This window comes from Pempheris klunzingeri, chromosome 16 (assembly GCF_042242105.1).
Source record: "Pempheris klunzingeri isolate RE-2024b chromosome 16, fPemKlu1.hap1, whole genome shotgun sequence".
Classification (NCBI taxonomy): domain Eukaryota; kingdom Metazoa; phylum Chordata; class Actinopteri; order Acropomatiformes; family Pempheridae; genus Pempheris; species Pempheris klunzingeri.
Window position 1 is genome coordinate 18,602,369 of NC_092027.1, and position 14,450 is coordinate 18,616,818.

Sequence of the window (14,450 nt, forward strand, 5' to 3'; positions counted from 1 at the left end):
GTGAAGTTGCTTTGTGATGTTTAATTAAGTAAATCTGTTAATAACACGTCTGGCTGATTAGTTCCTGAAGGATTCCTGAAAATGCATTTCATGGCTACAGACATGTGCTGTCTGTCACGGTGTCATGCAAACTCAGTGCTATCTGACAAACCACAAAGATTTGTGCTCTTCGACCTCAGGTCAGCAAGTCGCAGGTGCCCACCAGAATTGGTGATGACTGCATGGATGTCTCGAACCAAGTTTCTCAGCACCACCAGGTATGACCCAAAGTCTGCCAGCTGATCTTCAGAACAGCAGGAGTTTGGTCTAGACCTGCTCTTTACGGAAAGAGTCTTGAGATAACGCTGTTGTGAACTGGCGCTATATAAATAAAGATTGATTGATTGAACCAGGACAGCAAGGACAAAGAACCACAACCTTCTTCCAGCCTGGTCCATCAACAGGCTGAGAAAGCACCACACAGAAGCCAGCCCTAACTTTAAGCCATAAGCACACTGAAGGACCCTACTTCTTCCTTTTGAGGACTGGTAACAAACCCAATGGGCATATATAGCAGAGCATAACTGTATACATGGCTAAGCAATGGTTTAACCTGAATGTACTGAATGTACTTGGTTTTGGTTTTTTGTTTTGCTTTAATGTTCACAGAGTTTAATTATTGTGAAGTAGTTTACTGTGCAGCCATAAAGTTTAGTTTCTTCAGGTCATATTTTAGTTTACTGCAATATCACACAGAACCACAACATCAGACACGCCGGTGATGGTGGTGGTACCAGGCCTAAGGACAACATTTTTGATGAATGTGAATGTCATTTTTTAAATCAATATTATCATTGCAGTTTTTTTTATGTATTATTGTATCTTGATGTAATGCAGTGTAATGCTTATCATGTAATTTGTTACATAGGTGTCAGGTGTGGACCCCAGGAAGACTAGTTGATTGCCATGGCACCAGCTAGTGGGGATCCTTTTAAATATATACACTTTGAGATGTTCCTTTCTGGGTTGTTTTCTACAAGGCCATTAGCTTCATTTTGCTCTGGGTGTTCGTTTAGGGTGGGAAGCACCTGCAAGTCTATGTAAAGGATACAGCATTGTCACAACACCGTGTGATGTAAGCTTCTTGCCTAAATACAATAGATAAATGGTGAAGTCATCATCATCATGAGACCTGAGTGCAGTCAAGTCCATCCATCCATCCATCCATCCATCCATCCATCCATCCATTATCTTCCTCTTATCTGGGGTCAGGTTGTGGTGGAGGTCAAGCAGGACACTAAAGACATCCTTCTCCTGAGCAACACTTTCCAGCTCCTCCTGGGGGACCCCAAGGTATTCCCAGTCCAGATGAGACATATAATCCCTCCAGAGAGTTCTGGATCTGGATATGGTACCCCATACTACCCCCCACAGGATTTGTCATTGCCATTCTCCAAGTCCACAAAGTACATGTAGACTGGATGGTTCAAACTCCCATGACCCTTAGAACAACCTTTAGAAGTAAAAAGCTGGTCCATTGTTCCATAACCAGGATGGAATCCACATTGTTCCTCTTGAATCAGAGGTTCGACAAACCTTTGGGGGCAAGCAGGGCGGCAGGGGGGTGCAATCAAGTGCTGGAGGTTATTCTCCTGGTGCTGGGTAGTAGCAGTGAGAGCTAAAAATCCTCAGGCTGAGATGATGGTGATGACACATTAACTATGCTGACACTTTCAGCCTGCTGATCACTCCCCCCTCTCTTGCTATTTTGTTCGCTCAAATGCTCATTTAATAGCCTTCATTGGTTTGTTCTCTCTCTCCATGGGAGTCATACAGTCTGTACACATACGCATTTCAGGTAGCAAATCAAATCTTTTATTTATAGAGCGCCAATTCACAACAGTGTTATCTCTTCCATAAAGAGCAGCTCAGACCAAACTCTTTTATTAGAGAGAGACCCAACAATTCAGGAATTCAACATTAAGGATTCAAGAATCCCCACATGATCAGCATCAGATATTAGATTAGGAAACAGTGGCAGGAAGAACTCCCCTTTAACAAATGAGAATGGAAATTGGCGGAATACAGTACATCAACATTTGCTCCTCCAGTTGTTGTGCAACCACATACGGTTGATCTGGAGACTGAAGAGAGCTACATTTAAGGCTCTTGAGACATTCAGTGCTACCTGTGGTGGGGCCAATTACCAACTGAAGTAAAGAGGACAGCTAGTAAGAAATGACGCTAAGAAGACGACATCTTGAGTCTATAAATGAGCATTAAACAGTAAGAGAAGGTGTGTTACTCCTTCTGTACTAATGATTACTGTTACCACTGTTAGCACTAGTAATGGTACATACAATGATTAATACTGTACTAATTCTAATTAAAGGAGCAAGGTGTAGAATGGTACCACCTGCTCCAAACAAATGGGGGGCAGCATTTGACCTCCTCCTCCTGTCTTCCTTCTCCTGTAGTAAAGCTTGTAATGTCCTCAGAAATGTAGTCACTGCCCCATCTCTTATTAATCACATATTTTATGACACAGGCTTGCTCCAAAAAATGAAAGTTGTAGCCTCTTCGTGTCTCACACACATAGAGCGTGCTGTACATACAGACAATTATCAGCTTTTTCTGCATTCACTGACACTGATTTTTGGTTTGTATCTTATTTAGACATTTTCGGTGCAGTGACATATGTGCAGTTTTAAAAGATAAGATATCTATCTATCTATCTATCTATCTATCTATCTATCTATCTATCTATCTATCTATCTATCTATCTATCTATCTATCTATCTATCTATCTAAAAAAATATGGGATGTTCAGGTGGGATGTTAATGCCACTGGCCTGTAACTGCCAAAGTCCTGGGGATGTGCAGTCTTGGGGACAGGTACCACGCAGGATGTTTTCCACATCTGTGGCACCATCCCCAGCTTCAGGCTCAAGTTGTAGATGTGATAAGTTATAAAGTCTGTCATCCCTCTAACCTGTCTCCGCACTGTCGAGGACAGTCAGTATTTCAAGTCAGTCACTATTTCATGCTTAAATTTTCATTTTATGAACACATTTGCGAGGGGTTTAAGATGCGCAAAAACTATGTACCTGTTTTTTGATTGAATTTTGTACTTTGTATGTAGACGCTAATTACTTGTTGCATTTGTGAGGTGTTGTGGTTGCTCAAAAAATCACATGTATCAGGAGTGGCGAAATGTAATACTGGCCTTGGGCATTGTTATGGTACATCAGGTCAAGTGCACTGCCTACAAAGTTTTAAAGTCATTACCTCACCTGGAAGTTTTTTACGCAGATGATGCGTATTGCATGCATATTGTAATGCACTTATTATGGCCAGCGTAATCATATGAGTCCAACAGGAAGTCCACCATTTTAGATTGAATTTGGAATTTTTTCAAAAAAGCACAGGGATCGTCTCTTTAAAAACTCATCCTGGAGAATGAATCTGAGTGACGTCAAATTTGGGACCTGACATCCTAAGAACTTTGTGATGCTAAATTGTGAAACTTTTGAAGTTTCATGAAACGTCCCTGATGGGTGGAACAGGAATTAGTTGTAACTTGGCCATAGTTGCTCTGATCGCGAAATTTCACGTGCACTTTTGGAACATCATTTGGCCTTCATTAGCTCCGCCCTGAAAGTCAGCCATTTTGAACAAATGATTCACCACGAGGGCCATGCTTGAAAACTCACCAAATCAGGCACACACATGAGAGGGGCTGAAATGTGCAATTTGTTGTTGTGAAGAAGTCCACGTGGTGTGTTACATCTAGATGTACGAAATTTGGGTGGCATGTGTATCATTTCCAGATGTACAAAAAAGTCCCTTCATCTCATGTCATCTCATCTAAATTCACCTAAATCCAACAGGAAGTCAGTCATTTTGAATTCATCATGAAATTTTGCCCTCAGCCTTCATGCTTGTATGAAGTGCTCCAAGCAGATTAACTAGGTCCACCTCAGTCTTGGTGACCTTAACCTTAAAGTCTTCATTACGCTAAAGTACAAGGCTTTTGAGTTTTCATGGAATGGTATGGTCCTAGCAAATGAACAACTGCATCCTGCTTCATTGAGTAGAGAGAAAACTGCACTTATTTCATCAACCAGAAGAGGGCAGTGCTGGCTTTCTAATGATAGATAGATAGACACAGTGGAGATCGAAAGTTTGGGCACCCCAGATAAAAATTTGTATTAATGTGCATAAAGAAGCCAAGGAAAGATGGAAAAATCTCTAAAAGGCATCAAATTACAGATGAGACATTCTTATAATATGTCAAAAAAAGTTAGATTTTATTTCCATCATTTACACTGTCAAAATAACAGAAAACAAAATAATGGCGTCTGCAAAACTTTGGGCACCCTGCAGAGTTAATACCTTGTACTGCCCCCTTTGGCAGGTATCACAGCTTGTAAATGCTTTTTGTAGCCAGTCAAGAGTCTTTCAATCCTTGTTTGAGGTATCTTCGCCCATTCTTCCTTACAAAAGTCTTCCAGTTCTTTGAGATTTCTGGGCTGTCTGGCACGCACTGCTCTTTTAAGGTCTATCCATAGATTTTCAATTATGTTGAGGTCAGGAGATTGTGAATTTATTAGTCACACTCCTCTGTCAGTGCTATAGCTGCTGTTAGTATGTTGGTTGCTGTTTCTCTCTCTCTCTCTCTCTCTCTCTCTCTGTCCAACCTCCACCCAACACGGACCCCGACAGAAAGCCCCCCCCCCCGAGCCTGGTTCTGTTCCAGGTTTCTTCCTGTTAAAGGGGAGTTCTTCCTGCCACTGTTTCCTAATATAATATCTGATGCTGCTCATGTGGGAATTCTTGAATCCTTAATGTTGAATTCCTGAATCGTTGGGTCTCTCTCTAATTAAAGAGTTTGGTCTAGACCTGCTCTTTATGGAAAGAGTCTTGAGATAACACTGTTATGAATTGGTGCTATATAAATAAAGATTGATTGATTGATTGATTGATTGATTGATTGGTTGATAGGGATATATGATTGGGAGTCTGCACGTTTTTTTTCTACTCGTGAAATGTTCCCTGTGCCACTGGCTGCAATACAACCCCAAAGCATGATTGATCCACCCCCATGCTTAACAGTTGGACAGAGGTTATTTTCATTGAATTCTGTGCCCTTTCTTCTCCAAACGTACCTTTGCTCATTCCGGCCAAAAAGTTCTATTTTAACCTCATCGGTCCACAGACCTTGTTTCCAAAATGCATCAGGCTTGTCTATATGTTCATTTGCAAACTTCAAACGCTGATTTTTGTGGTGAGGACGTAGAAGAGGCTTTCTTCTGATGACTCTTCCATGAAGACCATATTTGTACAAGTATCTCTTTATAGTGGAATAGTGTACCACAACTCCAGTGTCTGCCAGATCTTTCTGGAGGGATCGTGCAGTCAAACGTGGATTTTGACTTGCTGTTCTCACAATCCTGCGAGCTGTTCTGTCTGATATTTTTCTTGGTCTTCCAGATCTTGCTTTAACTTCCACTGTTCCTGATGACTGCCATTTCTTAATTACATTCCGAACAGAGGATATTGGCATCTGAAAACGCTTTGCTATCTTCTTATAGCCTTCTCCTGCTTTGTGAGTGTCAAGTATTTTCAGTTTCAGTGATCTAGACAACTGCTTAGAAGAACCCATGGTGCTGATTGTTAGGGCAAGGTCAGATGAGTCTGGGCATTTAACACCTTTGACATTGACATCACCTGGTCTTTCCAGACGATGATTGTGAACAATCCATGACACTGTCAGGTCTCAGCTTTCCAAAGGGGGCAGTACAAGGTATTAACTCTGCAGGGTGCCCAAACTTTTGCAGAAGCCATTATTTTGTTTTCTGTTACTTTGACAGTGTAAATGATGGAAATAAAATCTAACTTTTTTTGACATATTATAAGAATGTCTCATCTGTAATTTGATGCCTTTTGGAGATTTTTCCATCTTTCCTTGGCTTCTTTATGCACATTAATACAAATTTTTACCTGGGGTGCCCAAACTTTCGATCTCCACTGTAGATAGATAGATAGATAGATAGATAGATAGATAGATAGATAGATAGATAGATAGATAGATAGATAGATAGATAGATAGATAGATAGATAGATAGATAGATAGATAGATAATGGATATAATGAACCTCTTTGAAGGAGCTTCACAGATTCAAGTTAAAACACTTTATGCCAGTTCTCTGCTGATGCCCAGTTTGCATTGCACAGTGTAATATGCATATTTGTTATTTAAATTGTGTGATCATGAGTACTATGAATACTGTATACATCTCTTGTGTGATTTACATGTTTTTGTGGTGTGGAGGTAGAGCGGGTAGTCCACCAATCACCAGATCAGGTCTAGTCTGCATGCCAAAATGTCCTTGAGCAAAACTGCAAAATTGCCAAAATCTCCTCCACTCAAAATTAGATGTGTGAACCAGATACAGAAGCAATGATCCACTGATTCTGCCCTAAATTCCACATGCTGGATTAGAGTCCAGGCCGAAAGAGACACCGACATGCCCATATCGAGTCATAGTCATAGCCCCCCCCTGCTGACAACAGGAAGTCAGCATCATCTGATTCATTTATATACTGTGGTCTACAGGTGATGCAGAGCGACATGACATCTTCTCTAGTGCTTGATTGTGGACACAGGAAGTGATATTGATCTCACTTCCATTCAGGCAGTGTCCAGCAGTCACAAACATTCAGAGCCACGTCTGCTGACTTCCAGTAGCCACAGTGCAGCTGCCAACACACCACAATGCTGCTTACGGCTTTGATTCACTTTATTTTGCTCCGTGGAGGACTGAATTTAGTGAATGGTGTGGTATAGGTGTACTTTTTTTTAAAGACAGAATTAAATGAAAAAACTGGGTTGAGGGATTCACTGGTCTTCACTCCAGTCAGCCACTGCAACAGTGTGTTTCATTCATTAACCACACAGTCAGGGCTGAAACCTGCTGACTCCTCACTCATGGTGACAGCTCACATGAACTCACATCACCTGATGAAAAGATTTCAGCATTATTCACTTTTCAGCATTACTCTTTTCTTCACTATTTAAGAATGAAAATGTTCTTACCCTTGTAGTGTCGATCATCTGTGGGCACAGAAAAGAGGGCACAAAAGAGAGTTACAATTTACAGCTTATCTTGAAACGTGTGAGACTATATCCTGCTGAAGAAGGCCGCCAATATATTTCATTTGCCAAAGTCTAAACACTGCATAAATGCACCAGTGCCAATTATTCCACATCAGTCCAGTCATCATTTCACACTGGCTCCTTCCACTCTGTCTGCTACTCTACTGAAGGGCCATCTAAACATGAGTGCAGGCTTCTGATATTAAAATGATGTAAAAGCTGAAACAATGCAAAACATGACTGCTTCAAAATACTTTGATGGGCTGTTTGATGAGAAAGGTTATGCATTTAGCCTTTCTTAAGACCCAGGGGCACCATTTATCTGTGTGCCTGTATGTAACCCCCATTAATTTCACCCAATAGAAATGAATTGATGCTAGATTTGTTGTATTTATCTGTCAGCATTTAGAGGGTTAATTCTGAGATTGACTTACAGTGACAGACAGGTTTGGGGAAGTCCCACTTGCCCATCTTATTGCACTGTGTTGAGTTTCGGCCCATTAGGATGAAGCCAGGCAAACAGCTGTAATGCAGCACTGTCCCCTCCACCGGGGCTCCCAGGGGCCAAGAAGACACTCTGCCATTTTCCAACGACGTCCAGACCCGAGGACACAACAGCACTGGAACAGAAAGACAGGAGGTTTTATTTGAAACAGTTTTTTATACAGCCACTGCAAGTCTGAACATTTCAAACCCTACAGTTAGTGCTGTCAACAAATGACAAATAGTAAATGACATGAAATAGTGAAATAAAATGTTTTGACCCTGTGGACTGACTAAGTGGTGTCATATGACCAACAGAACACAAATGAGGAAGCAGCACATCCCTGGTGGAGGCTGAATGGCCTAAAGAATACTATTAACTTGAGTTTACTTGCATCTAAATCTCAGAGAAATGAAAAAAAAGAATGTAAGTCAATTCTTCTCTATAATATACATCTAATTAGCCTTTTTTGCTTCAAATATTGTATTTTTAAGAAGATTAGATGTTCAAATGGACATCAGCTTTATGCCTGTGTGTTAAATAAAGAGCCAGAGTCAGGACATGATTATCTTAGCTTAGGGGGAGAACGTGTAGTTTATTTGTTCAGTCTTAACTCAAACAGACATAAAAAAAAAGACAATGTGTGCTTTTAGGGCCGCTACATGCTGGCACTGTCTATTGGTGGACAACAGCTGGACTGTGCACAGCCGCTTGGAGTTTTGTCATCACAGTGAGGTTGCCAGCTTTGGTACCATTGGCAAAGTCAAACTGGCAAATTTAGTAGCAAAAATACAGGAAACATGATTCTATTTTATTTATTACTAGATTCATATTTCTACCAGATCTAAAAATAGGTACAGAAGAATGCATTTGTTACAGAAAACATCAAATACCAGCTATGAGTTTATTATGACACATATGTCCAATGCCAGGATGTTATGGGTGTTACGATCGATTACGAGCTCATAGAATCATTGGAGATACAAATAATACAAATCCTCTCAAAGCTGGACAATAACAAAGCCATGTGGTGAAGGTTCCTAAGCCATTCTAAGAACATATCACTGTGTAAAGGTATCACAGCAGTCTCTCAGCCACAAACTGTATCCAGGATTGAGATGACCCCTTATGACAAGCACCAAGACACCACAGAGCTGATATACCACTAAATACTAACAAGATGTCGTGCTGCCTCCTCACTTAATTGTTTCAAGGTCAGTTTGTTTTGTATCAAGTACACGAGTGAAGACAAATATCCTTTTCTTTGTGTCTTAGAATCAGCTCTGTGGAGGTTTTCTGGTGAAACATCCATCAAATGTACATGTTTGACTTATAGAAGTCCTGCACTGTCCAGCATTTCACAGACATTTGGAGTTGTTGAAGCAGAGGCCATGTCAGTGTGTGAGCATGTATCATACCAGAGCCCAGGAACCTGGAAAGCAGCATCATTTATGTTATCAATTTCACCTGCATTTTGTCTGCTTTGACAAGTCAAAATGTCTCCTGGGAAAACTCTACTGGACTAATAACTGTCAAGTACACAAGCACACATGGAAGTTTATGGCAAGTTTAAGAAAAAAAAAGTGAACCCATATTTAACTATTTAGATTTTCCTGTACCTTTGTTGTGAAATAGGTAACAAAGCTTTCTGGGTTATTAATTACTGACTTGTTGTTTGAAATGCAGTTTGAGTGGGGTCACAACGTCTGATTAATTGGCTGAGTGTTTTTTACTGAAAGGCTTGAACTTCATCATCTTCAACCAGAAGTTGGCCTGTGAGGACTGATGGAGTTCAGAGGAGCTCTCCTCAGCATCATCAGGATATCTTTGCCACCTGAGAGCAGATGATTAAGTACTCAGTGATGGAGTACGTGCAGTATGCTTCAGTTGGGACATGAATGAACGTGTGATTGGTGAAAGAGTGGAGCGGCAGCTGACGTTAAACTCACAGCATCTGCTGCGCTGGCTCAGTTCGGTCCAAGTGCCACTGGGCAAACACTTCCTGACCTTGGGTCCCACAATCACCCTGTTGCCCCTGCAGATGTACTCTATCTCATAGTCTACGGGGAGCACCTGCACACTGCGGATCTACACACACACACACACACACACACACACAGAGTCAATACACAGGTAGAAATACACCACATACCACATGGCTTTGGCTGTACTGTTTGCACAGAAAGAGGTCTTCATATGGCTATGCAGTTCAAAGACACAAATATTTTTGAAATTGGTGCTACATGACCAGAGAAATAGAGAAAAGGGGTTTGCTCAAAAGGTCAAAAACTAACAACAACCACAATGCAGTGCACCACTATCCTCCTCAGCTGTGGCAGTGGAATGTAATTCCTCCGCACTGTGTTCTGGCTCATAAAAGTAGACCCTAAATGTCTGATACCAGTATTAAACTATTAACGTTGCTCTCTTACTGCGGGCAGACAAAAAATGCAGAGCCACAGTCTGTAGTTCAAACAGCCGAGAGCTGGCTACAGTCCATCGGCAGGGGAGCTGTGGCTGCAGGCAACATGGACCAAAGTTAAACACTGTCATTTACATATACCTCCCACCCTGTGATGACACAAAGCTGGCTGAAAATTGGTAAAGGTCCCCCTTAAGTGTAGAGTTTCAGCAGGCAGTGGTTTATGAATGAGCACTGCATCTGCTCGGTGTGTTCCACAATCCAATTAGAAAAGTCCCATTACATCAAACAGACTTAGTGAAGCTAACATGAGTAAATTCTCACACAGTTGTTTTTACCTCAACTGCACAGAACACCAGGCTTTTCTTATTTGTACATATATTAGTAACATGTCACCTTGTTTTTGGTGCTCTGGTATTCATTTGGTGTAAATGTTGTTAATCTGCTGTTTTCATATAAAGTCAGCATAATGTACACAGTAAGATGTTCACACCTTGGCACACACACACACACACACACACACACATACACATACACATACACACAAACACACAACCTGTGAATTTCCACTAAAATTCCATCGTAGTCGTGTCACAATCACCACTCAGCTGCACCATGACTTTCTTTACAACAGAAATACTTACTTATGTAATACTTTTCAATAAACTGTGTTTTGAGTTTTAATAAAAATGTTTTTAAGCTACAGAGGCTGAAAACTGTCTGCTGTGTGAAACATGATGTGTTTTTTGAATATTAAATTGTGTCTAGTAAGAACTCCAGATACGTGAACTGGAAAAGGAGCAGAATATGGGACCTCTGAAAGCATTCCAAGGCCACACCTGTCTGTGCTGTCGGCTTTTAATGTGAAACATCACGCAGAAGTGGTGAGTTTCACTGACAGCACCTTAACAGTGACTCAATAAACAGTTCCATTTGTAACTAATTAGGAAATTAAAAGAGTATTTATGTTACAAGTAAGAATATTGAGTGTGACATGACTGAGGCTATAGCATCCCACCTTAGAACAACCTACACATGATGTGACGCCATTGTTTTACTACTATGGTCATCTTAACATATGCAGTTTGGCTGTTTGATGCCAAAATCCTGTCACATTACAGACCAGAGGCCAGTAAAAGTGGAAGATAAACCTACATGCATAACATTTTAGAGTTCCTTTTTAAATTCAGAGTACCTTCAAGGACTTTATCTGGTGTTTTTATTCAAAGGTTGATATAGGTGGTTATATGTATTGCAGCTGTATTGAATCTGAAGTGAATAGCACAAGACTTTGAACTGATCTCTGTACAGCTGTAATCACAGTGAGCCATTCCTCACCTGCTCTTGCGTCAGGCCTCTGTACCTTATCCCTCCATCTCTGGGAGGACGGATGATAGCACAACCTGAAAGACAGACACACCATCAAATGGAACAGAAAAAGACCCAGCTCTTATCTGTCTCAATCTGTGAGCTGTTAATCAGCAGCTCCACGCTGGTGCTTGAACCTGACATCCACACATGCTGACACTAAAGCTTTAAAGAGTTTAAAAACCACAATTTAAAGACTGAATCTGGTGATGTTTTATATTTTTCTAATGGCCAGCATTTGCCATTGACATCCTACAAAGCACTGGGTGTGTACTACACCCTGATGTAGCTTCTGGCTCAGAGCTCCACTGTCAACCAAAACCTATTGAAACACATCAGTGAGCTTCACTGGTGCACTGGGCAGCATGCTCGTTCACAATGAACGCACACACAGTAGTTTATTCTGACTTAGTTTCACACACACCATCCTGCTGCCCCAAATATTCACTAGAGCACCAGATCTGGATTCATCTGCCACTGAAAATGGTCACAAATGCACAATTTCCTCCTGTTTGAGTAACGTTTGTTAAAAACAACTGCTGCAACTTTTTTGAACATCAAAATACTGCATATGTTTTTACAGATTACTACCATTTGTATGATTCAGTGCATCTTGCCCCCATCTATGACAGCAGGCTTTTTTGACTGTGGCCATTCTTTTCTCTAAACATCTAACATACCCTCGCTCTAATCTTTTGCAGTTATGTTCAATTTAAGACAAAAAGCGAACCCTAAACCTAGAACAAGCACTATAAATCTTATATCTCCTAATCATAATGACAGGATGAATGACAACAAAAAAAACGCAGATGAAAAACAAAGAGGAAAAATAAAGACAGAGAGCTACTAGAACTCTTTCATCACAGAAAGCTTTTCTGACTGTTTCAGGACGCTGCCACTAGATGGAGACCTCTGTTTTCAGCAACAGCAACATGGAGGACCAGCATCCTGGTTTCCAGCAGAGGGTTCACTCCTTGTCCACTTCACTGATTCCTCTCCAGTTAGACAGCATCCATAAGAGGATGGTGCTTGGAGCTGCCAGCAGAGCTCATTTGTCAACTGAACAAGGATTGCACATGAACAAATTGGGCTTTCATTGGGATGGGAACATTGTTAATGGGGTCAGCTTGGGTCTGACCAGTGGGGAGAATGGCATGTTCAGACTGTCTGAGACGAATGTATTCAAGGTTGAGGTTACAACAAAGGCAGAGACTTGGAAGCTGACAAAGGGAAAGAAATGTAACTCTGCAAAAACTGTATTTTCACATGCTTTGTAAATACATTCAGTTTTATCAGAGGGTATTCAGTGTTGGCCACAAGCACAAACTCTTTCTGCACTCCAAGCTGTTTAAAATGTCTCTTAATGCAGGACAGTATATCTTAAAGAACCCATTTGACATGCTATAATCTCATTAAAACCTGTCAAGTGCTTTGGTTTGGAATCATTTCTGTCATGAATATCCACAGCATATTTAATGGCATGACTCTAGTTCAACCCTCAGGTCAAATTATTAATTATTAACTTTATATGCATGTTATCGACAACCAAATGCTGGTTTTATTGATGTTTGTTGTGGAATTCACAGTCCTCAGAGAGTAATTCCACATGGTTTGAAGACAGTCGGACTCTTGTGGTGCTGTTGCACGATTTATTACAAAATTCAATTTCTATAAGAAAAATGTAGAAAATCAAAAGCTGAGTCGATGACCACGTTCTGACTGCTAGCACTGCTAACTGTCTCGACTTATTCATTAATTTGAAGTTTCACTTTATTCATTAGCTTATTTATTAGCTCTTTTGATTTTCATCATAAGGAATCTAAGCTAATGTAGCTAATGTTGTCTCAGGTTCTGTTTTTGTTTCCACTCTTCTAAACACAAGCCTCTGGTACTTTCAGGGGTTGCTGGCAGCATCACTGATGAAGATGATGTGGCATACCAACAATGACAACTTCAATAAATACAACAACACTGACCATTTATCATTGCGTCTATGTGGAGCTGACAGCGTTGGACTAAAAACTGCAGCCTAATAGAGGCTATTACTCGTTAATCATTACCCATTACACAGCAGCAGCTCTTTGGTGCGCTATCCCTTCTCCTCCTTTCATCATTTCTGATTGAGAGCATTTCCATCTTTCAGGCTAGCTTGTCAAGTAGCTGCTTGCTAGTGTGCACTTATGCACCAAAATAACCCCAAACCTGACGTATGAGCCGGACCTGGTCTATAAAATGTGAGAAAAATATAAAACAACTAATAAATAGATATAGGCCGGCATTCTATAGTAGTAGTATAGGCCGATGGAGGGGCAGAAATGAGCCAGAGAATGGTAACAGATTCTTTGATGAAGGGGATGTCAGCCTCGCTTTGATGTAGATGGGAAGTGGCAACGGTACACACCACCCACCACCTTACTTTACACTATGTCCATCAGTAATCCTTTAAAGCACATGAAATCAATGTGCTGGGAAAAAACCAGCTCCACGGAGCCTCCTCTGTGGACTGTAAAGCTCTGTCTCAGTGAAGCAACATCACGTATTTCCTGTGGATCTGATTATTTCCAGTCTCCTACTGCCTCACCATCCTGGGGGGTAATGCATTCGGAGCCTGCCTTTCCACACAGGTTCACCAACAGTATGAAACCCTAATTAATAAACAGCCACTGCATTTCTTGCGAAAGGCCAGGAAAGACCACTAGACGTGACTCCCATAGCAAACACCCCTACCCACCCCTGCAGCACCACCCCCACCACTCTGCACAGGGAGGAAATGACAGCTCACTAATCTAACGGCAGGTTTGTGTTTGTATTACAGAGATGTGACATCTGCCTCGAAGCACTGGTGTCAAAGCATGAGCTCCGTTAGAAAAGCATCATAATGAGCACTGAGTTTACAACAAACATTCATTTGTGGTTGCAGATTGGTTTCTAAATGTGGGCTAGGCCTGCCTGCCAAGCTGGACTGTTAGAGGTGGGAAATGATGCGTGTCCAGGGTCTCAAGAGCTGTGGCAGAGACAGCACAATGCAGAATACACAC

At 41.2% G+C, this 14,450-nt stretch overlaps 1 protein-coding gene across 1 annotated transcript in view; it reads right to left on the reverse strand.

Moving 5' to 3' along the window:
- The window catches only part of gabbr1b (gamma-aminobutyric acid (GABA) B receptor, 1b), a 94,897-nt gene that overhangs the window by 77,835 nt on the left and 2,612 nt on the right, over positions 1 to 14,450 (reverse strand). The window contains exons 2-5 of the mRNA XM_070846537.1: positions 11,383 to 11,447; positions 9,572 to 9,710; positions 7,573 to 7,758; positions 7,079 to 7,096 (exon numbers count right to left, since the gene is read on the reverse strand). Coding sequence (XP_070702638.1) covers positions 7,079 to 7,096; positions 7,573 to 7,758; positions 9,572 to 9,710; positions 11,383 to 11,447 — 408 coding nt within the window. The remainder of the gene's footprint in view (positions 1 to 7,078; positions 7,097 to 7,572; positions 7,759 to 9,571; positions 9,711 to 11,382; positions 11,448 to 14,450) is intronic.